We start from the raw sequence: 25,614 nt of genomic DNA on the forward strand, positions 1-25,614 counted from the left end.
ATCTCTTTTATATTAATCACATCAATGAATAAAACAAGAATGAAATAAAACAAAATAATATAATATAATAGCAAGAATAATAATAATTATATTGATAGAAAATATAAACTTGAATAATATTGGTTTAAATGAACAAATGAATCTAATTCTTTAAAAACAATTATAAATATATTAAAATACTATTTCAATGAAATTGAAATAAAATAAGTACAAATTGTTACTTTTATTAAATTAAAATAATTATTATTCATGACTATTCATAGAGTGAATGATTTTCTTGTTATATTCTTATTATTTTAATTATAAAATAAATATGATTATTTGTTCTATTTAAAAGGTATTAAATTTATTGTTTATTTGTTTAATGAATAACTGACATTGGTTATGAATTATTCAAATTACGATTTTTTATTCAATAATCAATAGCAAATTATTATGTAACTAATATTCAAATCACTCATTGAGTGTTTATTTTATGAATATTGCAATATGTATTGTTTGTCATACTATTATTTCTTCATTTATAAATATTTTATTTAGTAAATAAACAATTTGAATGAATCAATTTTGTGATACAATAAAATTAAAATGTTAATGATTCAACAAATTTATAAATAAATTCATTCAATTCTTGATTCACTGTATTAACATTTCCATCATTTGATTATTCATTTTAGTTTACCACTCCAACATGGAATTTGTCTTCAATATAATGAGAAAATTGTCAAATAAATTTCAGATTAACCATTAAATAATAAAAACTAAAAAAAACAACAAAATGGTTTGTTAAAACAACAAAACTATTTTTGTTGTAAGAAAATAGAATATCATTAATAACCAACACCAAATCATTGAATTAATTAAGTGTAAAATTAAACATATATCTGTTTCATTAAATTCAACTCCTTATTCCTTTTATTTTCTGTGAAGACTAATTATGCTATTTTATAAAGAAACTAACTAATAAAAAGGGGGTAAAAGTAAACAATTTAATTTTTCGTTTTGTTTTATTTTTGTTATTACCAGATTAAGATAATAAAGATATTTAATGATAATAATCTAATCTTGTTAATCAATGGAACAACTTGTATTACTTGTTGAAGAAAAATTAAAAGAGATTTTTGAAGAAGAACGTAAAAGAAGTACTTGTCATCAATTTCAAGCAGAATGTATTGATATAATGGAGAAATTTGTTATGGGACCAGGTAAAAGACTCAGACCATTAAGCTTACTTTTGTTCTTCATTGGAGGAGGAGGAAAGATTGAAGAACAAAAGAACATAATTCGTACAGCATGTGCAATGGAGTTATTACATGACTCTACACTTGCACATGATGATATAATGGATGAAGATGAAATGAGACGAAATGCACCAACAATAGTAAAGACATTTTATGATAAATACATTGAAAGAAATAAAGAAGATGTCAAAACAGAAAAATTTTTATTTATGTCTCGTGGTACTACCTATGCTAGTTCCCTTGCTATTATGACAGGCAATATTCTTTATTCAATGGCACAACGACTTTGTTTAGAGTCTGGAACTAATATAGCAGAAATGGTGTTAGAATTATTTAGTGTATTAAACTATGGACAAATACTTGATATGAGTGGTTTAAATACTGTAGAAGAGTATAACTTAAATATTATTATGAAAACTGCCATTTTCTTTAAGACAACTGCTTCCATTGGATTGACATTAGCTGGTAGATCAGAACATGATATTGAACTTGGAAAGGAATGGGGAGAACATTTTGGAATTGCATTCCAAATGAGAGATGATTTACTTGATATTGATCCATTAAATGGTAAGTTAAGAAAAATGGGAAGCGATATCAAAGAAGGAAAGAAAACAGCAGTTGTATGGACTGCATTAAAAGAAGGAGTATTGAGTAAAGAAGAGAAAGAGTTTGTAGAAGGAATTTTGAAATTAAATGAAAAAGCATTTGACAACCAAGAAGCGTTTACTAAATTCTTGAACATTCTTAGAGGAAAACCAAGTGAAGTTGTTAGACAAGAAATTAAGGAACATCACCAAAAGGCACTTGATGCATTAAAACAACTTCAACTCAAAGAAGATGGTTTTTCATATTTAAAACAAATCACTGATTTGTTGTTACATTGAGTTAATAAAAATAACTTGATTCTTTTCTTCTTTTAATATACTATTGTTGTTTTTAAACAACTAATCTAATTAAGAGTTTAATTGAATAAAACACAATAAAATTCAATACAATTTATAAAGTTGTGATAAACATTTTATTCATACTTCATGACACAAAAGTGTTTTTTCTTATAAATATTTACAAGTCAATGTATTGACTGAATAAGGTTCTAAGAAATTTATTTTATGATATATTCAATAATATATTCACTGTCTTTCAATATTCTATTCTTTTTAATATTTCATTATCTTCATTATAAATATGAAATGCTTCAATATTATTAAATAATATTCTTGAATAATGCTTCAAAGGAGTTAGTTTAAAATGAAATTATTCATATTCATTGAATCTTTTAACACCATTTTCTAAATTAATACAATCATTAATACCATCAAATATATTGATATTATCATTATAACAATCCTTATTATTTCATTTTGAATATTGTTATGTTATTTCCAATTCTATTAGTATTAAGTTGTGTATCAACTTAAATAAACAAAAATATTTTTGGTTATTAAATGAGTAGAAAAAACGAAAAAAATTACTTCTCAGTACTTAAAATATTAACTCACATTAATAATTAACTTTTTAAGAAATTTAATTGTTATAAACTGAGAGTACTAAATAATATAAAATATTATTTACCATGTCCTGTATTAAACATATTGATTTGTGTTGATTTTAAGTATGTTTTTGTATTTGAAAAAGATTTTTTGTAAAATGTTTGATATAATTAATAATTTTTTGTAATAATTTAAAGCACAATCTAAGAATATCAAGAGTGTTTTAAGTCAATTATCTTTCTTCTTAATTCCTTTTTTTTTAATTTATCCATTCTTCCTCTCTTGAAAGATATATTGCTCATTATATTTCTTTTTGTGAAACATCTTTTTATTAGTTTTTATTGGTATTCTTCCACTGTTTTTTCCTTTGTTCTTATCTTGCTGACTTTTCTTAGATTTCTTACAACCGTTTAGACATTTATTCATGTTATTTTTCCTTTTTTGTTTATTAGTCTATTTTTTAAATACTTACTATAACTTCTAAATATTGTTTTTATTGATTTTGTTTTATCATTTAAAATTATAACGTCTTTCCACCGTCTCAATTTCTTCTTCCTCTCTTTTTCCTTACTTTTTAATGCTTCTTCTTGATTTTGTTTATAAAGATATGTTAAACTTTTTATTTTCTTTTCTTCTAACATCATTCCATTTTCTATATGCTCTTATTATTTCTTTTTCTTTATTTTATTACGTCAGAAAATCTTCATATTTTTATCATCCATCATCTTTCTATCATTTATTTCTTTATAGATTTAAGATAACTCTTTATTATACTTTATATTTGACTCTATGATTTTATTTTCTTTTCTTATTTCTTTTATTCACCAACAAATAATCAAGAAACTGATTTGAAAAAAAAAACAATGCCATCATTTAAAAATGACAGAAATGATATTCGAATTGAATAATTATATGTTCTGATAATTTGAATATTGATTTTATTATTCGATGACTATATAAGGTATTTGATATTATTCTAATTATATACACAAATATTGGATATAATAGTTATTTTAAATTATTCATATATGGCGATAGATTATTCACTAATACTATAATGATAACTCCATTCTAGTATATAAATAATGATCATACCAAAAATATATAATTTAACATAATTATATTTATGTCTCTAAATTTAAACTTGCCTTCATTCTGTATTTATTGACTAATTTAAAATAAAATATTAAAGTCAATAACCTGCTATCATTTCTAGTATGTATTTAATTAATATATTTATGTTCTTTTTCATTTATTACATCTTATATTTTGTTACTATTTTATATTTTAATTGGATTGGTAAAGTAGAGAATCTTTAAATATATTAAATTTATTTTGGAAGAATAAAAATAAGATTTTTCATATTTACATGACAAATAGATATAACTATATATGTCTCTAACTATTGTAAATACAATTAAATATACTATTTATCCGATAGACATAAACTTTCATTTTCTAAAGTACATTTATTTTTGTATTACATGCCTTTCAAAAAATACAGTGTCTTTGATAAGATAATACTATAGTCTTTCACTTCTTGTAAATAATACAATTCAATGATATTATTTTAAATTAAAAATAATATTAGTTTGATGACTTATTAAATCATATTGAAAATTATATATTCTTTTTCAAATCAAAAACATAATAAAGTTTTTATTACCACTCAAATACATTGTATTTATTATAATAAATGTACTACTCTTAGTAATGAATTTCTTTTTGAATTATATGACTTATCTTTCTTTAGTTTTAATAGAATTACGTAAATGAAATGATCAACAGAATAAAAATTCAGTATTATTTATTTTGAAGGAATATTAAACAACAATAATTTGAGAATTATTTAACTTTATAATTTAGTAAAACAGTCAAAAAAAAGGAAAAATTTTAATGATAAAAAATAAAAACTTAAAAATAAAAAATACATTCATAGTTCAAAGAATGATACATTGGATTGTATTTAGTCTTTTGATTTCTTTTGTTCTGGGATCTTCTCCTTCACTAAACCTTACACAATCAATTGCATTATTAGTTGAAAATACACTCACATCAACGTTATCATTAACTAGTACATTGTTTGTTGCTTATTCAATGGTGTATCTTCGATTATTGTCTAAAGGAATATCAAACCAAATGATTTTCTGTTTATTATGTTGTTCATTTGTGAACCAATGTGTTGTTTTAGCGACGTTATTTATTCTTCAAACATCACAAATGGTAGCAGACAATACATGTAAGTTTTTTGCCAGTGTTTTACAATTTACCGACTTAAGTCAATGTTTTTGGATTTTAGCTATTGGAGGACATATCGGTATGTCCTATTTTATCAAAAATAGTTCAATTAAAAAGAATTATTTTGTTTGTTCAAATATATTTGTTTGGGGAACTAGTTTAGTTTTAAGTATTATTCCAGTAAATAATTATGGAAAAAGTGATATTTGGTGTACTACAATAAGTAAATATTGGGATTTCTTTACATTATATATATTTGTTGCAGTTGTTGCAATACTTGTTATTATCATTTATGCAGCAATTATTATAAAGATTATTATAACTAACAAAAATATGAAATTACGTTATTTATTTACTTATAACAAAAATGATGATGTTCAATCTTATGAAATGGTTTCATTAGTAAGAAAAATGGCTATATATCCATTTCTTTATATTGTTTGTTGGATTGTTCCATTCTTTAATAGACTATTGCCTTTATTTAAAATAACACCACCTTTCTGGATGGAATATGTCCATTGCTTCACTATTCCTTTATTGGGATTTGTTAATTGTTTGTATTATGCTAACGATGTTTCTTTAATTGTACGTTGGAGAAATTATTTTAGAAGTTGGGGAATGTGTTTTACTTGCATTGGTGATGAAGAAGAATTAATCAATGAAGATTAAATTCTTGTTATAATCCATTTTTATTGGTTTATCTGTCTTTTCAAAGAAAATAATCAACTATGACTTACATAAAATTTAGGTTTTCATCATGTTGAGTAGTGAATCAACTTATTTCTTCAGCATATTTTATTCTTTTTCTAATAAATTTTTTTTCAAACCTTCTCCATTTATCTCATTTTCTTTTCAAATAAGTATAACAAAACGAAAAAACTAAAAATTTTAATCTTCTTTTCTTATTAAACTCATTATGATACCTTTTATACCTAATGAAATTAATTTTCAAAACCTTTATACTATGGTTCTTGAACAATGGTTTGGAGACATGAATACTGTCATTGCTACAGAAAATGAGAATATGGAAATGCTACTTGGAATGTTATTTTCATTATTTGCTGGCATACCCTCATTTTTCTTTGTTTGTTTTTAAGACACTTTTGTTGTTTTTCACAACCAAACAAAATAAATAGTCACTAAGACAATAGTTATGGAGTGGAATAACAATTCATGTAAAATTAGGAATGATCATAGGACTATGTACTTATTTGTTTTATTTTTCAATTACCCATGTCATCCAATTATAATTGCCTTTATCATTAAACCAACATCTCAGAATGAAAAACAATAAATTTAATCTTCAGCCTTCATTAAAAATAGCATTATCGTTGAAAAATTAGTTAATTTACTCATAGCCATTGTGGTATTCAATTGTTCTCCATTTTCATCTACTAATCCATATTTTGGTGAATTTACTAAATTAGTATTTGGTAATCCAAACTCAGTACAAATAACATCAATCACTTTACCACAAGTCCAATTTTTATTTATCCATAATGCTTTTCTTTGTTCATTTGGTAGTATAACTTCAAAATATAATCTACAATTGAATGGTACAGTTTTATTTCCAAGAGCATTTTTTAAGATAAACGCCTTCTTTTGGGCACTTAATGTTTGTTTGTTTACAGGTTGAGTTGGGTAACTTTTTTGAGATTTGAAGAGAGTAGATTTCTCTAAAACAAAGTTAGTTAAAGAAAGTGGTGATGGTTTATTACACGTTTGAGTTTTATGTGTTAGAGCAACACAATGATGGGTTGATTGGTTTCTGTGCTCAACACAATAATTTTTATGACAACCTGCACAAACAATCTCAACAAGCTCTGTTTTTCCACAAAGGTTACAGATAAACCCTTCTTTTTTTGGTTCTAATCTACAATTATTCTCAATATGATTATTAATAACAACATCAGGAATATCTCCTTTACCTAACTGAATATATTTTTGACAAATAGGACATTGAATAGACCCTTTTTCTTTTTGAAGCTCTTCTCTAGCTTTATCACATTGATGTGTTTTGATACATTTGTTACAAAAAGGGTTATGACAATAAGAGCATTTAATTGGAAGGAAGTCCATTAAACCACAACCAAGACATTTTGTTCCAATGTCAAGTGTTTCTTGTGAACCACTCATTAACAAATACTTTCTTTTTTTAAGATTCATTGATTAAATATTATCTATTGAAATATCTCATCAAATTATCAATCATTATTCTATTTTTAGAAGTATTGAATAATAATGATGTTTTTCTTTTTTTGAAATGAAAAGGTTCAGATAGTTAAATTATATTCCTGTAAAAAATAAATTATGACAATCATTGTTTTCTTAAAAACAAATGAAGAGAGCACCAGATTTAATTATTGGTATAAAGAAGTATTTGTTGGCATTTCTGATTTATTAAGACTAGACCTTTCTTTTTCTGCTCAACAGATTCAAGATAATGTTGAAAAAGTTCAGAGGGAATATTCTGGAAAATGTCATGACCTTCAAATCAAAGCAACAGTGCTTGCTCTTGAATCAGTGTTGAGAAATATTATTCGACAACAACTTCTTAGTGATTGTGAAAATTGAAATTATTTTCTCATCAAAATAAATTAATAAATTATTCTTCATCTAAATTTTCAGATGTATCATATTTTTCATAATAAGTCAATATCATTACAATATATTGTTTACTAGTTTCATCTAGCTCAGTTTCATAAAGACGATGTAATGAATTATACAATCCTGTTGTGTCTAATATTTCTATAAAAGGTATATCATTAATGATCATAAAACGAATCATTCTGTATAAACCTAATAATGCTTGTTTGGTTGTTCTAGGATCTCTCTCTTGAAGAATTCTATTTGTAGTTAAGAAGAAAAGAGATTTAGAACATAATTTCTCAAATTGGTCTTGCTCACAAACAGAAAAGAAATTACAAAATGCAAGTATTGCCATTGCTTTACAATTAATGTCTTGTTCAGTATTGATACATAACATAACTTGATTCATTAAATCTTTTTTATTAATAATAGAACAAATATTAGGATATTCTGTTGAACATAAATTACTAATAACCCAAAAACAATTTTTTTTTACTAAAGGATCTTGAATGAACATAGCAACATCTTGCATCCATTTAATGAAATTTAATTCTACAACTTCTTTAGTAAGACTCATGTCCTCTTCCATTCTTAAGCAATTACCAACATATTTGATAAAATATTTTGCTAATAACATTTCTTTTGTTGAAAGAAGATTAGTTGTGCATTTGAGATATCCCTTGAACAAATCCTTGAAAAATTGTGAACATAAAGTTAAAATCTCCTCATCAGACTCTTCAGAACATATGACAAAACATCCTAGAATATCTGAACACACTTGATAATCAGCACAATCAAATACTAACACCAATAGCGTTAACAAAGATTCCATTTTTTTTATAGTTAATAATGGTTTTGAAACTAATAAACAAACAATTGCAAAAACAACAACTCTCACAGTAGTGATACTAAGTGAATGATTGATTAAACTCGCAAGACGAACAACAAATGTATTGTAACAGACCTGCTTATACACACCTCCTTCTGAAGCAACATTTCCAACTATCCATGCGATTTGAGATTGAATTTTTTCATCTGAATTATCAAATAACTTTACAAATATTGGAAGAGTTGTTGGAGTAAAAACTTGTTTAGAAAATGCTGAATCAGTACCACTCCAATTAATAAATACAGTCAACGTGTCATGAACAATATTTTCATCAGGAGAGTCTAATAGTTTCATCAAACTTGGCATAACAGGTTTTGGAGAAATATTTCGTAAACAAAACAAAGCATCAATGGTTCTATTTTTTGTTGTGGGTTGTTGCACTTCATAGAGTGCTGCTTGGATATAAGCTTCATTATAAATGTCTTTAGTTTCTGTATTTTGTGTTGATTCTTCAATAACCCGTTTTTTATTCAACATTTCTTCTCGTTTTGATTTTCTGAGGGCTTGTTTTTCATTAACAAGAGACATATAAAAACTACGCTGAAGAGATTCACGAAGATTAGTCATTTAACTAAGAAAAGAAAATTTAAGTTTAATTTTTTAAATAAAAAAATTGAATTTAGTTTTTAAATTACTCTTCTTTGTCATGAGGACGATAATCAATTGGTATTTCTATTTGTTGGCTGGAAACAGAAAATGATTTCTGTAGTTTCTCTGTTATTGGAATTGAATCTATCCATATTCTAGCGATTGTATTCATATCTTTCAAATTTAAAGATTTATCAACATCATATTTCTTCAAATTTCTTCGAGACAAAACATGTTTTTTCAATCGAAAGGAATCAGGCAAATTTGGTTTTGTTACTGGTTTAATTACTGATAAATCAAGAAATAATTGAAGAGAAGGTAATGCCTCTTTTGCTTTCTCCATTAGTTATTGCTTTCTTCGATTTTCTACTGAAATGAGTATGATTAAATAAGAATGTCTTTTCAATCTGTGTTTTTTCATGAGTTTTTTCTTCAAATGAAAAGATTATCTGAAAAATCAAACTGGAAATGAATGATCTAGAAGCGACAATTGTTAATCAAGAACTTCTATCTCATTTTGATGGATATGTCTGTAGTGACACTCGTGGTCTTTGTGTTGAAGCTCAAGGTATTATGCCAACCAAAAGTAGTGGTTTTAGCCAATCTGTAATGAACTGTTCTAAAGAATTAACACAAAGTGATTCTCCAATAATTACTATTGAAGGAACAAATGGAGTTATTATGATCATGCAAAAAGGAGATATAACAATAGCAGCTACTCATAAAAAATAAATAAAAGAAAATAATTGAAGTTAAATATTTGCTTTACTTAATTTTGTTCTGTTGGAACAATATCAACTTTTGATGAAAACCAATCCATTTTAAAGAACATAAAGTATAGTATCAAAAGTAATACAACTAATCCACAAATTAAATAAAAACAATGTCTATAAGTAAATTTCGCTCCAACTACTTTACTAATTCCTTCAATACTCCTATTTGTTAAATCAACTAAACTTCTCATTTCTATTGCCTATTTCTATTAATTCTCTTTTAAAGTCTTTTAAGTAATACAAACAGTTTCATCAATATTTTTATTACTATCACTAACTTTATCTAAAAGTGTATTTGTTGCGTTCTTCAGGGCAGCACTTTTTCTCTGAAGAATATCTAATTGTTCATCATTTTCATTAATTAAAACTTCTTCATTAGTTATTACTGACATATTCAGAAAAATTCTTATGAGTTTAACTTTTTTTTTTTTTTAAATCAGTTTTTTGTTTTTCTTGAATGAAAAGAATCTTAAAATAAAACAATTTTATTATCAATTTCAACAACTTTAATTGTTTGTTAAAAACAACCACAAATAGTAACAAGAGTCATTAAAAAATTTTAGTTTTTGTGGATGAGGAGAAAAGAAAGCCAAAATTGGATGAAAATGTGCAAAAAAATCTAGATTCATCAAATCCTTGAATGTCAACGTTTGTGACTTGTTATTTCCTTTTTATGTTGCACATCTTAATGGCATAGTATAATATTTAAAAATGATTCTGCTGTGATAAAATATATTAAAATGGCAACAAGCCATAAAAACTATGGACCTACTCCAGAACAGTACAGAAATATTTGTAGACTTACTCATCAATAGTTTGTTTTTATATTTAAAGCCAAAAAATAAGAAAGTAATTTTATAGTGAATGTGGACTAGTTTGTGATACCTTATTACAACGACTAGGTGATGACGGTAAATATTGGAGACATATTTACAAGTCATTGTTACTAATTTATTATATAATAATAAATGGAACACCAGAAGCTGTTGAGAGATTCAAAAGAAGGCAAATTGAAATTAAAACACTTCATTCATTCCAAAAAATAAAAGAGTCAACTGGACAAGATGTTGGAATTAATGTTAGAGAACGTTCAAAAGCTATTACTGATTTACTTAGTGATGATGAGGCACTTGAGACTAAAAGGAGTATGTCAGAAAAAGAAAAACAAAACATATTTGGAGAGGCATATTCATCTGATTACAAAACGTCTATGACTGAAACTCATGAAACTAGAAAGAAAGTTGAACTAAAATCAATTGTTCTAAAAGAGAATGTATCTGGTGAGTCTGAAAGTTCTTCAGAATCATTAGACAAACCAGAGGTATCTCCTCGTTATCAACAAACACATAAAAACGTATTTGATATGTTAGAAGAACAGCCGCGCAATGGCAATACAACTATTGTCCCTGAAAAAAAGAGTAATACCATTTCTCAACAAACAAAAACTGAACCAATTTTAACTTCACAAACTAATACTAATCAAAATTTAAATATATTTGATTTATTAGGAGGTTGTAGTAGTACTATTACCATTCAACAACCTCAAAATACTCAATCTTATCAACAACAACCTCAAAACATTCAATCTTATCAACAACCTGTTGATCCTTTTGCTTCATTTGATAATTCTAATATTGCTACACCAATTGTCTTACCAACTCAACAACAACCTAAAAGTAATAATGAATTTGTTTTTAATGATGAGTCATTAAATGAAAAGAAGAGTTGGAAGACAGGTATTGATATTAACTCTCTTACATTGGACTCTCTTCAAGTCAAGTCCAAAGAACAAAAACAAACCCAACCTCAAGTCAAAAAAACATTAGGACAGCTCTAATTAATAATGTATCACTTGAAAATTTTTTTTATTTTTCTCCATAATAATGAAAATAAAAGTCAAAGTCTCATAAAATAAAAATACTTCTTTATTTTTTTCGTTTTTCATAAAAACATGAAAAATATGTAATGAATAATAAATGCTTGATGTTAATTTAATAAAAAAGTTTATTTTAAGTCTATAGAAATGGATTAAACCAAAAGATGATTTAATAGTTCAAATCTTTATTTTTATAATTTCTTTACGAACTATTTCCAAGACTCACTATTATTATTTTAACTAAAAACCCTATTTTTTACTGAATCAAAGAAAAATTAAAAGAAAAGGAATATTTTAGTTCTTTTATAAATAAAAAGAGATTAATAAAAGAATAGTAAAATTGTAATATATAACTAGTTTTGAACTAATTAAGATGACGATTCGAAAAGTGTCACAAAGAATAGGAAGTACAATAGATCCAGGTACCAAAATCACATATATCCAGGTATTTAAAACTGAATCTAAAAAAATAAAAAAGAAAATCAATGACAGTGCAACCTAAGCAAGGACATTTATATTATGTTGCTCAATCACCTGTTATGTCAATTAGTTGGTCATCTTTTACTAATGCCCCTTTGAGATGTCTTTATACAACATTTACTGATACTATTACATCTCATTTACATATTTTACAATACGTTGTTCAAAGTGATACTATTTCAAAAACTTTATCACCTGCAGTACATGACCTTCCCTTTACACCAACAGCAGCTCATTTTTCACCTAAACCTATTTCTAATAATGATATTTTTGTTACTTCAGGTGATGGATTACGTGTATTCAGTTTATCAAGTTCAAATGACATTAATCTTACTGCTACTATGACTGATCAAAAATATCAACTACCGTCTTGTGGATTTGACTGGTGTAATCAAAATCCAGACTTATTATGTACTTGGTATTTAGATAATACTTGTTGTGTTTGGAATGTAGAAACAAGGCGTCTTGCTTGGTCCATTCCAAGTAAGAAACAAATATTTGATATGAAGTATTGTCCTAATTCTCCTGATGTTTATGGTATTGCCTCAGAACAAGGATTACTCCAATTAAATGATACTCGTACTGAAAGACCTGTTATGTTATTATATCAATCACAAGATGCACCAGACCTTATGAAACTTTCTTGGAGTTCTTCTGACCCTACTAGAATTGCTACATTCAGTTCATATGGTGATAGGGTAGTTGTTATGGATACTAGAAAACCTTTTGAACCAATGACTCAATTAAAAATTGCTCAAAATCAAGTCAGTTGTATTGATTGGTCAACATCTTCTGCTAATGAGTTATGTATTGGAACAACTGATAAAAAGGTTATGGTTTGGGTAATTAAACCATCTAGTCAAAACGAAAATTCATTATTAGAATTCTCTTCTGATGGAGAAGTTAATGATGTATGTTGGTCTAAATCTAATCCAGAATGGATTGGTGCGGCTATGAGTTGTTCAGTCCATTACCTTCATGTGTAATTTGTGCTTTTTTAATAAGAATCTTAATTTAATACAGTAGCCTGATTTCCATCAGTTTACACGACTTTAAGTGATTATTCATTTTTATCTTTTTTTTGGTTTTTTTTTGGATAAAAACGATTTTATGAAGTTTAAAATATAATACTTTTTATTAATATTTTATAATTTAGATTTAATTGGTTATATATAACAAATAATTTTATAAAAAAAAAGAAAAAGAAGAACAAAGAAGTGTCATGTTTCCTCAACAAAATATAACTGGATTTAGTACTGACACTAACCAATTTAATGTTCCAAAAAATCCAATTTCACCTGAAACTACTCTTTTGTTTCAAAATTCTAGAGTGTCACTACAAACTACTTTACCAATACAAGGAAGTCAAACATTAGTTCTGGAAAAAGAGCCAACAGAAATATCATTACTTCATTCATATGATTCTATAGGAACATTACAATCAAGAAACGCTTTAATTAGTGATAAAGAAGTTACGGATTATATTAGAAGAGGAGAAGTTGTTGGAGAAGGGACATTTGGAAAAGTTTATCAATCATCAATATCAACTCATGAAAAGAATTGTAAATATCAACGAGTTGCTATTAAAGTATTAAAACAACAAAACTTAAGTAAAGAAGAAATGAATCAGTTTATGATGGAAATGAGTATTTTGAGTCAATTAGAACATCCAAATATTGTTGCTTTTTATAAGGCATGTATTGATGTTCCTTTTATGTCTATTTTAACTGAATATATTTCAAATGGTACATTAACTATGTACCTTGATAAATGTCCTATTTCATTATTAAATGGATTATCTATAATGAAACAAATTGCAGAAGGAATGAGATATCTTCATGAACATATTCCAGTAATTTTACATCTTGACCTAAAGTCAGACAATATTCTTGTTGGTGAAAATGGAAGTATTAAAATTAGTGATTTTGGTCTTTCTTTCTTTGTTTCAGATAATGAAGTAGGACATAAAACAAGTCGTTTAATAAGAGGAACTCCAGGTTATTGTTCACCAGAAAGTATAGATGTTTCTTTATTTAATAGACTTCCAGTTGATAAAAAGAAAAAGTCAGATGTATTTTCTTTTGGAATTGTATTTTGGGAAGTTATTCATGTAGTTTATTGTAAACATTATAATCGTCCTTATTATGAATTTCCAAATCTTCTTCAACAACCATTTGCTTTAATGAATCAAGTCTCTTCTGACAAAATTATATTAAGACCAAAAATACCAGTTCAATGTGATAGTGATGTTGCTACTTTAATTTCTATGTGTTTTGCTCATCATTATGACTCAAGACCAGATTTTAATGATATTTTAGAAATATTAAATGATTATACAAAGATTCTTCAAGTTAATGAAACACCATTAATTAAACAGTCAATGGAATCAATGACTCCTATGAATAAATTAAATTTTGTAAAAAATCAAAATGAAACAAGTGAATTAAGACACTTAAAATTAATGGAAAGTGAATTTCTTCATGAAGGAAAGGTATATGTACTAAGAGAGTTTAGGTGTTGTTTTATATTATATTATGGTGATTCAACTATAGTTTCAAAAAGGACAGGGTCAATTAAAATATCATCAGAAAGTAATTTTCAATTAACCTTAAGATTTAAGTTTAAAAATGATAACAATATCATTAGAATAGAAGTACCTTGGATGTGTTTTAAAAACCTTGGATGTGTAAATGAAAATAATGAATGGATAGGTATCTTACAATTAATTACTTATCCAAAATGGTCAATTAACGGTATTTCTACTGAAAGACATGATATTTTTGATCAATTTTCAGTAAATTTTTATACTTTAGAAAATTTACAACAATTCATCTCTTCTTTAAAAAAAATTTCTTTAAAAACAAAAAATCCAGGAAAACATATGTTAATGGTTTTATCAAAATCTAAAGATATTTCTTTTACAAGAGTAAAACCAACTGATTGTAGAAGAAGACTCTTTCAAGATGATTGATTCATTTATTTTGTTTTATATCACATATTCTTTTTTTTAATTTTGTTTTTAAAAGTTTAAAAAGATTAACATAAAAAATATTATAATAAACAAATTATAATTAATAAGATTTGTTTTTAAAAAAAACCCTTAGGAAAAACAAAGGAACTTAAATTTGACAGGAGAAATTCATGGTCAGAGTTAACGTTCTTGCTGATGCTCTTAAATCAATTACCAATGCTGAAAAACAAGGTAAAAGACAAGTTATGATCAGACCAGCTTCAAAAGTTATTTGTGAATTTTTGAACGTTATGATGAAACATCAATACATTACTGACTACACTGTCGTTGATACCCACAGAAGTGGAAAGATCGTTGTTAACTTAAATGGAAGACTTAATAAATGTGCTGTCATTTCACCAAGATTCAATGTTACTCTTAGTGAATTTGATAAATGGGAAGCTAACTTACTTCCATCAAGACACTTTGGAGCACTTGTTTTGACCACATCATATGGTATTCTTGACAATACTGAAGCTAGAGCTAAACATACCGGAGGAAGAATTCTTGGATTTTTCTACTAAATGATTTTCTCGTAATGAATTTTTTCTGAATTTAATTTTTCTTTTTTTTTTGTTTTACTTTAAATAAAAAGAAACTACAAAAACGATAATACAGAAATAATGAATGAGATTGTATCATTAGGACTTGCTCGAATTAAAAAAAGTGCACTTGAATTAATTGATGATGAAATTGTTGGAAGAGAAGAACAAAAAAGAGGAATTGAAAGTAATATTGATGTATTTATTCAAAGTCCATGTACTAGAATACTTTTTATTAATGGAACACCAGGAACAGGGAAAACAATGATGGTTCAATACTTACTTAAAAAACATCAAAATGAAATTACAACATTCTTTTTCAATGCAATTAAAGAAAAAAGTATTATTAATATATGTCGTAAAGTTGGAGGATTAAAGAAAAGTAGTTCAGAAGAAAAAGTTATGGAAAGGTTATTAAAAAGATTAGATAAAATAAAAAATGGGATTATTGTAATTGATGAATATGATGTATTAATGAATGATGAAGGACCATTATATAGATTTTTTGATTGGATATTTAATAAATCACCCTTAATGATGTTAATATTAATTTCAAATAATAGTCAATATTCTCAAATTCTTCATTCTCGAGTTGCATCAAGAAATGTTACATTTAATTATAATTTTTATCAATATACATCAGAAGAAATTAAAAATATTTTATTAAAAAGAATTGGTGAAGAAGTGATATATGAAATTTTTAATAAAAAAGACTTTGATTATTTTATTAATGAAAGAATTGAAATGTCATTACAAAATGGTGATGTTAGAAAAGCACTTGGAATGATGTTTAATATTTTACTTAATACAAAAGAAAGAATTGAAAAAGGAGAAGATATTAAATTAAGTCATCAAAAAGTAAATGAATTAATTACTTCAAATTCATCATACCCAACATTAAATACATGTAGTCAAATGGAATTAATTATATTATATTGTATAATGAAATGTAAAGAAGAAGAATATGGATATGAAAGTATTATGAAATATCTTGATGGAATTAGATATAAAAAAAGTGATTTAATAAATTGGAATGAATTTATTGTTAAATCATGTATTTCGAGACTTGAAAAGAAAGAACTCATTTCTGTTAGTAGTAATGAAGGAAAAATAAAAATCAAATGTAATGAAATTGATAAAGATATGGTTTTAACAATGATAAATTCTATGAATAATATAACATCACCATTCACATAAAAATAACAAACGGTTTAGAATGTTATTTATGACTAATTTTTATATAAACCCTAAAAATATCAAATAACTAAATAACATAATTTCAAGAATGCAAGAAGAACTTGACTTCCTTAATGATCCAATTGATGATGATGACACAAGTTGTGATTGTTTAGAAGGAGAGAATATTAAACTTCTTAAAAAAGAAATAAAATATAAGAATAGAATGAAACAACTAGAATTATCTAATCACCAAAAAGATAAACTTTTTGGTCAACGACTTTTAAATAATAAAAATCGATTTAATCCGTTAATATATAAAATGATAATTGTTTGTTTTAATTTTTTTTTTCTTTTTGAATGTTAAAAACTTTAAAATAATTAACATTTTAATAGTTTGTAATAATTTCATTTATTATAATAAGTGTTTTGTATAGATTTAATGAAATTGTTGAATATAGAATTGATGTGTTAATGTCATCATTGTTATTTATTATTATTACATCATATTGTATATTGTATTATTTGTTTAATTAATAAAAGACTTTTTAATTAAAACTTTTAATAAAAAGTACTTGAATTAACGTTAATCTTTAAATGCTAAGAATTTTTCAAATAATTCAAGAATATCTTTATTCAATAATTGATTGTCTTTTGGTGATGCTAAAATAGTCGATAATTTTTCTTTAACGACTTCTTTAACTTGAAGATTAAATTGGTTTGGTAAAATAATACCATTGTTATGGAAATCAATTAATAATTCCATAACTTCTTTAATAAGAATTGCATAGTCTGTTCTTAAATTTTCCAATAAACAAGAATAAATATCACTATCTCTTTTAAGAGTTTCTTTAATACTTTTATTTTCTTTAAGTAATCGTACTAAAATTCTAGTAGCTTCAAATCTAACTCTTTTATCTGGTTGATCCTTTTTTTCTTGTGCTTCATCTTTTCCAAGACAAACATCAATAAGTGCATTGAGTCCTTCTTCTTTTAATAATTCTGAAAATTCTGGTTTAAAATTTAAGATATTTCTCAATGCTTGAACAGCAGAATAACGAATAACAATATTTGTCATATATTTAAAAGTAACAATAATCATTTTAAGAGCAAATTCATTACAAACAGTATTTTTATCTTCTGCTAGAATTGTGAAATTTTGTAAAACTGAAAGAGACCTATAAATTAATGGTTGATTCATCATATTATTTTCATTGAAAATTGAACTTAATTTTTCCATAATTCCTTCTTTTAATAAAATTGAAACATATTCCTTATTTGTTGAGAATGATTGTATAATACCAATAGAATGTTTTTGCATATCCATCATTCTTGAATTATTTGATGTTTCAAATGCAATTTTAATAAATTCATTATGTTTATCCCAAATACGTGAAAGAAATTCTTCTACAGTAGCAATATGACAAAGAATTTCACATGTATGATTTTGAGTAGGTGCTGGAATATAATCTTCTTTATAAATATTTCCATGAAGAGTATATGCTAATGTTAATTCAATAATTGAATCATATAATTTTGCTGTTTCTGTAAATTGATAAAATGCATTAAATAAATCAAATACTAATTTTATAGACATACATACTTGATTTAAATCTTGTTCATCAACATTCTTTGGAAATAATGGACTAACAATAATATCAATTGCTGATTTATATCCCTTAAATATAGCTTCTGAATGTTTACAAAAGACTTTTCTAAACTCTTCAAATGAAAGTACTGAAATAAAATATTCAACTACTTCTGAAAAATCAGAATCAGCTAAGTCACTTGGTGTTTTATCTAATAATTCAACAAAAAATGTTGATTTAAAACATTCATTCATTTTATTAGTAGAAGTCAAATTATTAAGTGTTCTAATAACAGTTTCATAACAATCATTAATACATAATGAAATTGCTTTTTTAAATCCATCATCGATAAGAATTTCTTGTAATTTTTCACATGACTCAAAGAGATTGGCATAAGCACTAATCCCAACAAGTCTTAAATTAGGAAATGCTTCAATAATAAGTGAAATATTTTTTAATTTATCTCCTCCTATTTCAAGTAATATATTTCTTGCTGGTTCATTATAATATGTTAAATTAACAATACAACGACAAGCCTGAAGAGCAGAATGTTCGTTGTCACAATTTAATAAACCAACAATAAATTCAAGAATTTCTTTTTTAACATAAATTTGTCTAAACTTTTCATCATCACGACATTGGTCAGCAATTCTTTGCATAATTTCTGATTTAATTGAAAGGTCTAAGTCAGTTTTAATAAGTTGTATAATGCTATCTACTCCATTATCAAAAATTTGATTAAGGTCAACGTTAGTCATCAGCTATTAAGTAGAAGAAAATGAAAAGAAAATCTTAATTTTTAATGAGAGATTTGAGAAAAGAATTTTTTGAATTGAAAAGACAGAAATAATAAAAAGAAAAGAATAAAAAAAATAATAAAAAATATAGAATAATTAAAAACCCCAAAGAACTAAAAAATTAAATCATTGCAGAGGGTATGTTGTTAATTAAATACTTTTAAAATAAAGTGAAGATTTAAAAGATAAATAATACTTATATTAATAGCATGACTTCAAAGAGAAGAAATAACGGAAGATCTAAGAAAGGAAGAGGACACACTCAAAATGTTAGATGCAGCCATTGTGGAAGATGTGTCCCAAAAGATAAAGCCATCAAGAGATATCAAATTAAAAACATTGTTGAAGCAGCTGCAGTCCGTGATATTTCAGATAACTCTGCACTCACCAAATATAAATTACCAAAAACTTATATGAAATTAGAGTATTGTGTTTCATGTGGTATTCATGGAAGAGTAGTTAGAGTTCGATCAAGAACAGACAGAAGAAATAGACTTCCACCAAAGAGAGTTGTTAAGAAGACTAATAAACAACAAGCAGTTAAACCATCCACAGAAGCTGTTAAAGTTGAAGTTCCAGCTGATGTAGTTACTGCACCAAAGGTTACAAGCCAAAAAGAAAGACCATTCAAATTCTTGCAATAAATTAATTGAATCGTGTGGAATGGAAGTTAAATATCAAATTTAAAAAAAAAAAGGAAAATAAAGAATAATAAAACAATGAATTAAAAAAAGGGTTTTTAAAGAAATTAAACATCTACATAATATAGAAGAAATAATAATAAATAATAATGTATTTATTTAATGCTGATGGATTTGGTATGAATGAAAGTCAAGAACAACATAATAACAGTCAAGAATTATTTAATACTAATGGATTTATTTTTCCAAATACAGTTATTCAACAAATATATCCACAAGACTTAACATATATTTATCGTTTGTAAGAAATAAATTAAATTAATTATTTAAAAAAAGAATAAAAAAAAAATATATTAATAAATGATATTTAGAACCATTAATTAAGATATTTGGTGAAGAAAATTTTGCATCAATTGACCAAATTACACCACAATTAATTCAATTACATATTTATGGTGAAATTTTTACAGAAAATGGTTTTGTTGTACGTTCAGACAAAAGAAAAAAACATAATATTCAAAAAATAAAAAATGCATTAAATAAAATTGTTAATATCTTTTGTTGTACATTTAAATATAATAATGATGAAACTATTCGTTCAGGTTTTATTGCACAACAACTTCAACAAGTAGTACCTGAACTTGTTCATGAAGAAATTGATGGAACATTATCTATTGATTCATTAGCATTAATTCCTGTTATTATTGAATCATTAAAAACATTAAAAAATATATTAAATGATATTAAAGCAAAACAAGAAACAACAATTAAAGAAGCAAAACAAGCAGTTATTAGTGCATTAAATATAATTCAACAAGAAAATAAACAACAATTTGATTTTACATTTATGTTAGGACCTTTAAAGATAACACTTCCTCTTGTTATAATTACATTATTATCAACACTTAGTACTATTCTATTATTTCCTGAATTACCTTTTATTATAAGTTCACAACTTATTACAGCAGTTCTTGGAGTTATTTCTATTTCAAGAATGCCACAACATATGAAACGATTTAATTCTACCATTGTTAAAAATATTATTCAATCTACAGAAGAATTACCAAAGAAGATTAAACAAAATTTATCTAAAAAAACTATTAAAGAAATGAAAAAACAAATTGGTAATTGGTTTAAAGAAAAAGAATTTACAAATTATCAAAAATCATTATATTTAAGTTATTTTATTATTCTTAATATTAATGTTTGTGCTATTGCAATTAGTTTTATCTATGGTTCATGTTTAATTAGATTTTTTGGATTTTACTTGGCAACATTATTACTTTTTTGGGGATGTACTATTAAATATTGTAATGATATTTCATTCTATCATTTATTTAAAATTCTTACAACAATCTTTATGATTGCTGTAGTTCTGTGTTTTTCTCTAATTAAAATTCAACGTTTGTTATTTCTTAAAAATTAGATAATTATTTTCATTTAATAATACTCATTTGGTTTTAGCTTCGTTAGAATGTAAATTATATCAATTTAATAAAGAAAATGTCATTAATCTTAATACAACTTCTCAAATTAACTTTTTATTAACAACAAGATTACCATGGAATTGTATAAATCCTTCATTAATAACAGACCCTTCTCTCCCTTCTATTTCTACATCAACTCCTTTTAATTCATTATCACTTTTAACTGATTTACATACAATAAAACCTAATGACAAAACATCAGTATATCTTGTTTGTTCTGGTTTTATAAAGTTTGAATGTGGTACATTTACTTTTATTTAATTAATTTGTTAACTATTGTATAATTCTTTTTTTTTAATAAACATAATAACGAACCTTATATTATAACAATAAAAAAATTAATTCAATCATTTGGTATATCTTTTTGATTGTTTTTGATGTTTTTTAAATTGTTTGGGTTTCTTTTCATTATAAGACTCAAATCGAATATGTCCATCACACTCTTCATTTAATTTAGATAATTGTTGTTTTCGTTTAAGTTGACCTTTAGCTAATTTCTTTTTAGCCTCACGTTCTGTTCTTGTCATTTTGAGTTCTTCATCATCATCACTTTGTTGATTTAATTGTCCATTATCAATTTCATCTAATACATTTTCCAATATTCTCTTTGTTCTTTCAGAAGAAGTTTGTGAACTTTCTTTTTCTACTTGTTTAATTTCTAATTCTTTTTTCTCTTCATTAGTTTGCTTACTAAATGAATCTTCAAATGGTTTCTCTTCTTTTCTTTTTGTAAGAATAGCTGTTTCTTTTTCATCACGTAATTTTTTATCAGCAAATTTAACATAAATTGTTTTTATTTCTTTTCCTTTCTTAATTTTTTTTCTATTTAATTTCCTTTTAGCAAGTCGTGCATCTTCAATAGTTCCATAAATTGCATATCCATTTCCAGTACATTCTTTAGATCCATGTGTTGTTATTATAAATGCTTTTTTCACTGGGGCAACTTCTCCCATAAGTGTTTGAAATTCTTCATTACTATAATCTTTTGGTAATCCAATGACAAATAGCTTCTTATCTGAAACACCAACTTGAGGTCTTTCTTTTTTTGGTTTAGTTTCAATCTCTTTTTTATTATTATCTTCTTCTTTTTTCTTTATTTCTTCATTTATTTTCTTCGTTTTGTTGTGCTTTTTAAAAGACATCTTTTTACTTCTTTTTATAGTTTTCGTTCAACCCTCAGAAATTCTGTGATATATATCATTTAAAAATTGAATTAAAATTGGGTTTTTATTCAGTTTTTTGTTCTTCAACTGGTGTTTCCTCTTTCTTCTCTTCTTCAGTTGGAACTTCTTTCTTTTCCTCTTCAATTGGTGTTTCCTCTTTCTTCTCTTCTTCAACTGGTGTTTCTTCTTTCTTTTCTTCAGTTGGAGCAGTTGCTTCTTCAAGTTCAAGCTCAATGTTTTTAATTTCATGGACATTAAGGTTTGCTTTAATAAATTCTTCAAGGTCAGCTTCATAAGAAACATGTTCCATATTTCCTCTTAAACGTTGGGAAACATCGGCTATAATAGTTGATAATTCAATGTGAGTAACAACAAATTGGTCAAGTACTGCTTTAAATGTTTCATAATGTTTAGAAATTAATTCTTGACAACCCTTAAGAACCTCTGGAAGTTCTGTTTGATATAATACTTCTCTAGTAGTATTAGCTTTATCAACAGCAGCACGATAGTCAGCTTCTAATTTCTTTACTTTAGCATCTAATTGTCCAATTTTAATGTTATTCTTTTCTTGAGCTGGTCCTTCAAGTGTTTTTCCTGCTTCAACAGCATTCTTATGTTCAGTAACAGCTTTTTTATAATTAACTTTAGCTTTTTCAGCAGCAGTAACTAAAGCATTATGACTATTAATGCTTTTATTAGTATCATTAATAAGTTTCTTTTTTCCAACTTCAATATCTTTAACAAGTGCTTCTAATGGCTTAACAATTTCATTAAGAATTTTACTAGCTGTTTCAAGATGTTTTTGACCAATTTTTTCACTCTCACTATTAATTGTTTCAAGCATAGCCTTTAAAGTAGATTCAGTTTTATCAACAGGATTTTCTTTATTAAATAATGAAGTTTTCATTGGGACAGTACTTTGAGTATGAATACCTTTACCATATTCATTTTCTAAACTAGCTCGTTCTTTAAAATAAGCAATATAAGCTTTAGTGAGAATGACAATATTCTCCATTTTTGTTGACACAGCTGGAAATTCATAAATAAGGTTAGTAAAATCAGACATAATGAAATGATTAGTAAGTTCTTTTTTGTACAATCACGATGACTTGTCACTTTTTGTTAATGGAAATAAGTTCTCAAAATAGACTTTCTGAATGGTTTTCTTTTTGTTTCTTTTCAAACAAAAGTTTCAATATCATTTAAATTATTGTGTTGAGTGTCAATTAGCTAGACTAGTTGGCAATGGAATAACCCAAGTTGAGTTAGTGAATCATTATTCATAACTAAACTAAAGTCAAAGTCATTAAATGGATCACACCTAACAGTAATAACACCATCAAAATTATATTGATTATTAATGTTATCACAATGACAATCAATAACTCTTTTACCATCATATGTTCTTGCTATATGGAGTGTTTGTTCATGTGAATTACTAACAACAACAGATTCTCCTCCATTACAATAATAACCACGACAAAATGAATTATTATCCCATCTTCGTTCTAATTGCATTTTTATTCCTTTTTGAGCTCTAAGGTCAATTGACTCAACATAATTATCACAACCAGCAATAAGAATATTTAAATCATTTTCTGAGAATATTGTTGTTACTAATAATGTTTCTCCAGTATATTGTATTACTGGAATAGAGCAATCTGTTCTAAGATCCCATATTGCTGCACAAGAATCAAACGAACATGTTGTAAATAAAAATGGATTGGTATTAGAAAACTTTGCTACATTAACATTTTCATTATGTAAAGATCCATAAACACGTTCTAATTGATGTGTTTCAAAATCAAAAAGATTTACATTAGTTTCAAATCCTGAAGTAATAAATTTTGAACAATTACAATTAAGATGTACAGAAGTTATTCGTTCTAAATTATCTATTGTTAATAATGGTTCTTTTCCTTTTGAAAAATCATAATAACATAACTTTCCTGTATCACTACCAATAATACAATTATTTGCCATTGACATTTGTGAACACCAACAAATCCCATATGGTGAAGAATTAAAAGGAGAATTTATTTGTGTTGATGTATTTGATTGAAGGTTATAAAGATATATTTTTCCATTTAAACAACTTATAATAAGTTTTCCTGGAATACATTTATTATATTCTATCTGTCTTGGAACTTCAATTTCTGGCATTAATTGTTTAAATGGTGTCTCATTAAATCCATATAATGCTGATACAAATGAACTATAATTTCTTTGTATTTTACCTAATGGAGTATGGTGGATGTAGTTAAGAATTGGAGTATGTTGTAATGGAATTGATACTTCATCATTAACTGATTGTGCAACTAGTCTTCTAACTGTTCCATCAATTCTCTCTTTATTAAATACAACAAGAAGTGGTAAAAATAAAATAAGAGTTCTAATATAAACATCACTATCAAACAGTAATGGTGCAGGTGTATTATTAATTCTTTCATAATACTCTTTTTGTGTTTTAAATAATTTTCCTCTTCTTCTTTGAAAACGTGTCCTTTGAAGAGCTTGTCTTGGATCTACTAACTTTGTATGAGTAGAACGTGGAAGTTCTAGGCATGTTAATGTTGTCATTTTATAGAGCGATCTTATTGTTTGTTTGTTATCTTCTAATGGACAATTGACAAGACAAAGTGATTTAAGCTCTGGTAAGGGAGGGATAAATAAAATAGGGTTTGATGATGCATTAAGAAATTTAAGTGTAGTAAGATGAATCAATGGAGATAATGAATTTATTTGGTTGTTAGAAACGTCTAATAGAGTTAGTGGAAGTGATATAAGTTCATCCAAATGGTTGAGTTCAGTATTGTTGAATTTCAATGACACTAAATTCTTAAAGCTTTGAATTTGGGGAATAAATCCACCATTATCAACTGTTCGATTATTTAATTATTTTCTTATTTCATCAAATAATTCTTGACAAACTAAAAGACGAATCATCTGAGCATATTGACGTTGTATTTGGATTATCTTCATAATATTCATATGAGTAATATCGTGGATGAATCATCTCTTTTTGTTTTAAATACATTTTTAGTT

General features: G+C 25.6%; 19 protein-coding genes across 19 annotated transcripts in view, besides 1 other annotated feature; 11 read left to right on the plus strand and 8 right to left on the minus strand.

The window, feature by feature from the left end:
• Nucleotides 1–48, plus strand: part of EHI_104950 (epsin-2, putative) — a gene marked incomplete at both ends in the record, with an annotated part of 881 nt that extends 833 nt beyond the window's left edge. Inside the window, one exon of the mRNA XM_001913636.1 lies at nt 1–48. This exon is cut by the window's left edge and continues 634 nt beyond it. Coding sequence (XP_001913671.1) covers nt 1–48 — 48 coding nt within the window.
• A 1,027-nt stretch (nt 49–1,075) lies between these two features.
• On the plus strand, nt 1,076–2,125 carry EHI_105060 (geranylgeranyl pyrophosphate synthase, putative; the record flags this gene model as incomplete). The annotated part of the gene is made up of 1 exon (XM_648818.1): nt 1,076–2,125. The coding sequence occupies one exon, from the start codon at nt 1,076–1,078 to the stop codon at nt 2,123–2,125; it is 1,050 nt and encodes a 349-aa protein (XP_653910.1).
• A 2,553-nt stretch (nt 2,126–4,678) lies between these two features.
• Nucleotides 4,679–5,638, plus strand: EHI_105070 (uncharacterized protein; the record flags this gene model as incomplete). The annotated part of the gene is made up of 1 exon (XM_648819.1): nt 4,679–5,638. The coding sequence occupies one exon, from the start codon at nt 4,679–4,681 to the stop codon at nt 5,636–5,638; it is 960 nt and encodes a 319-aa protein (XP_653911.1).
• Nucleotides 5,639–5,680: 42 nt separating this feature from the next.
• Nucleotides 5,681–5,808: a repeat region.
• A 457-nt stretch (nt 5,809–6,265) lies between these two features.
• EHI_105080 (zinc finger protein, putative) lies at nt 6,266–7,135 on the minus strand (the record flags this gene model as incomplete). Its single annotated transcript, XM_648821.2, has 1 exon — nt 6,266–7,135. The coding sequence occupies one exon, from the start codon at nt 7,133–7,135 to the stop codon at nt 6,266–6,268; it is 870 nt and encodes a 289-aa protein (XP_653913.2).
• A 439-nt stretch (nt 7,136–7,574) lies between these two features.
• Nucleotides 7,575–9,014, minus strand: EHI_105090 (importin alpha, putative; the record flags this gene model as incomplete). Its single annotated transcript, XM_648823.1, has 1 exon — nt 7,575–9,014. The coding sequence occupies one exon, from the start codon at nt 9,012–9,014 to the stop codon at nt 7,575–7,577; it is 1,440 nt and encodes a 479-aa protein (XP_653915.1).
• Nucleotides 9,015–10,038: 1,024 nt separating this feature from the next.
• On the minus strand, nt 10,039–10,200 carry EHI_105100 (uncharacterized protein; the record flags this gene model as incomplete). Its single annotated transcript, XM_648826.2, has 1 exon — nt 10,039–10,200. The coding sequence occupies one exon, from the start codon at nt 10,198–10,200 to the stop codon at nt 10,039–10,041; it is 162 nt and encodes a 53-aa protein (XP_653918.2).
• A 348-nt stretch (nt 10,201–10,548) lies between these two features.
• Nucleotides 10,549–11,645, plus strand: EHI_105110 (ENTH domain protein, putative; the record flags this gene model as incomplete). Its single annotated transcript, XM_648827.1, has 2 exons — nt 10,549–10,622; nt 10,670–11,645. The coding sequence occupies 2 exons, from the start codon at nt 10,549–10,551 to the stop codon at nt 11,643–11,645; spliced, it is 1,050 nt and encodes a 349-aa protein (XP_653919.1).
• A 524-nt stretch (nt 11,646–12,169) lies between these two features.
• On the plus strand, nt 12,170–13,150 carry EHI_105120 (uncharacterized protein; the record flags this gene model as incomplete). Its single annotated transcript, XM_648828.1, has 1 exon — nt 12,170–13,150. One exon carries the CDS (start codon nt 12,170–12,172, stop codon nt 13,148–13,150), a length of 981 nt encoding a protein of 326 aa, XP_653920.1.
• A 236-nt stretch (nt 13,151–13,386) lies between these two features.
• Nucleotides 13,387–15,135, plus strand: EHI_105130 (protein kinase, putative; the record flags this gene model as incomplete). Its single annotated transcript, XM_648829.1, has 1 exon — nt 13,387–15,135. One exon carries the CDS (start codon nt 13,387–13,389, stop codon nt 15,133–15,135), a length of 1,749 nt encoding a protein of 582 aa, XP_653921.1.
• Nucleotides 15,136–15,305: 170 nt separating this feature from the next.
• Nucleotides 15,306–15,698, plus strand: EHI_105140 (40S ribosomal protein S15a, putative; the record flags this gene model as incomplete). Its single annotated transcript, XM_648830.1, has 1 exon — nt 15,306–15,698. The coding sequence occupies one exon, from the start codon at nt 15,306–15,308 to the stop codon at nt 15,696–15,698; it is 393 nt and encodes a 130-aa protein (XP_653922.1).
• A 99-nt stretch (nt 15,699–15,797) lies between these two features.
• Nucleotides 15,798–16,913, plus strand: EHI_105150 (uncharacterized protein; the record flags this gene model as incomplete). Its single annotated transcript, XM_645270.1, has 1 exon — nt 15,798–16,913. The coding sequence occupies one exon, from the start codon at nt 15,798–15,800 to the stop codon at nt 16,911–16,913; it is 1,116 nt and encodes a 371-aa protein (XP_650362.1).
• Nucleotides 16,914–17,001: 88 nt separating this feature from the next.
• On the plus strand, nt 17,002–17,429 carry EHI_105160 (uncharacterized protein; the record flags this gene model as incomplete). The annotated part of the gene is made up of 2 exons (XM_648833.1): nt 17,002–17,223; nt 17,289–17,429. 2 exons carry the CDS (start codon nt 17,002–17,004, stop codon nt 17,427–17,429), a joined length of 363 nt encoding a protein of 120 aa, XP_653925.1.
• Nucleotides 17,430–17,478: 49 nt separating this feature from the next.
• Nucleotides 17,479–19,239, minus strand: EHI_105170 (uncharacterized protein; the record flags this gene model as incomplete). The annotated part of the gene is made up of 1 exon (XM_645272.1): nt 17,479–19,239. One exon carries the CDS (start codon nt 19,237–19,239, stop codon nt 17,479–17,481), a length of 1,761 nt encoding a protein of 586 aa, XP_650364.1.
• Nucleotides 19,240–19,487: 248 nt separating this feature from the next.
• EHI_105180 (40S ribosomal protein S26, putative) lies at nt 19,488–19,945 on the plus strand (the record flags this gene model as incomplete). The annotated part of the gene is made up of 1 exon (XM_648836.2): nt 19,488–19,945. The coding sequence occupies one exon, from the start codon at nt 19,488–19,490 to the stop codon at nt 19,920–19,922; it is 435 nt and encodes a 144-aa protein (XP_653928.1). The 3' UTR covers nt 19,923–19,945.
• A 123-nt stretch (nt 19,946–20,068) lies between these two features.
• Nucleotides 20,069–21,667, plus strand: EHI_105190 (uncharacterized protein; the record flags this gene model as incomplete). The annotated part of the gene is made up of 3 exons (XM_648837.2): nt 20,069–20,216; nt 20,291–21,322; nt 21,384–21,667. The coding sequence occupies 3 exons, from the start codon at nt 20,069–20,071 to the stop codon at nt 21,665–21,667; spliced, it is 1,464 nt and encodes a 487-aa protein (XP_653929.1).
• An 86-nt stretch (nt 21,668–21,753) lies between these two features.
• On the minus strand, nt 21,754–22,548 carry EHI_105200 (RNA recognition motif domain containing protein; the record flags this gene model as incomplete). Its single annotated transcript, XM_648838.1, has 1 exon — nt 21,754–22,548. One exon carries the CDS (start codon nt 22,546–22,548, stop codon nt 21,754–21,756), a length of 795 nt encoding a protein of 264 aa, XP_653930.1.
• An 85-nt stretch (nt 22,549–22,633) lies between these two features.
• EHI_105210 (uncharacterized protein) lies at nt 22,634–23,635 on the minus strand (the record flags this gene model as incomplete). Its single annotated transcript, XM_648839.1, has 1 exon — nt 22,634–23,635. The coding sequence occupies one exon, from the start codon at nt 23,633–23,635 to the stop codon at nt 22,634–22,636; it is 1,002 nt and encodes a 333-aa protein (XP_653931.1).
• Nucleotides 23,636–23,799: 164 nt separating this feature from the next.
• Nucleotides 23,800–25,149, minus strand: EHI_105220 (uncharacterized protein; the record flags this gene model as incomplete). Its single annotated transcript, XM_642969.2, has 1 exon — nt 23,800–25,149. One exon carries the CDS (start codon nt 25,147–25,149, stop codon nt 23,800–23,802), a length of 1,350 nt encoding a protein of 449 aa, XP_648061.2.
• A 459-nt stretch (nt 25,150–25,608) lies between these two features.
• EHI_105230 (uncharacterized protein) overlaps nt 25,609–25,614 on the minus strand; it is a gene marked incomplete at both ends in the record, with an annotated part of 911 nt that continues 905 nt past the window's right edge. Inside the window, one exon of the mRNA XM_001913637.1 lies at nt 25,609–25,614. This exon is cut by the window's right edge and continues 729 nt beyond it. Within this exon, the coding sequence (XP_001913672.1) occupies nt 25,609–25,614 (6 nt within the window).

The sequence above is a fragment of the Entamoeba histolytica genome, genomic scaffold (genome assembly GCF_000208925.1).
Source record: "Entamoeba histolytica HM-1:IMSS scf_1104750517881 genomic scaffold, whole genome shotgun sequence".
NCBI lineage: Eukaryota > Evosea > Mastigamoebida > Endamoebidae > Entamoeba > Entamoeba histolytica.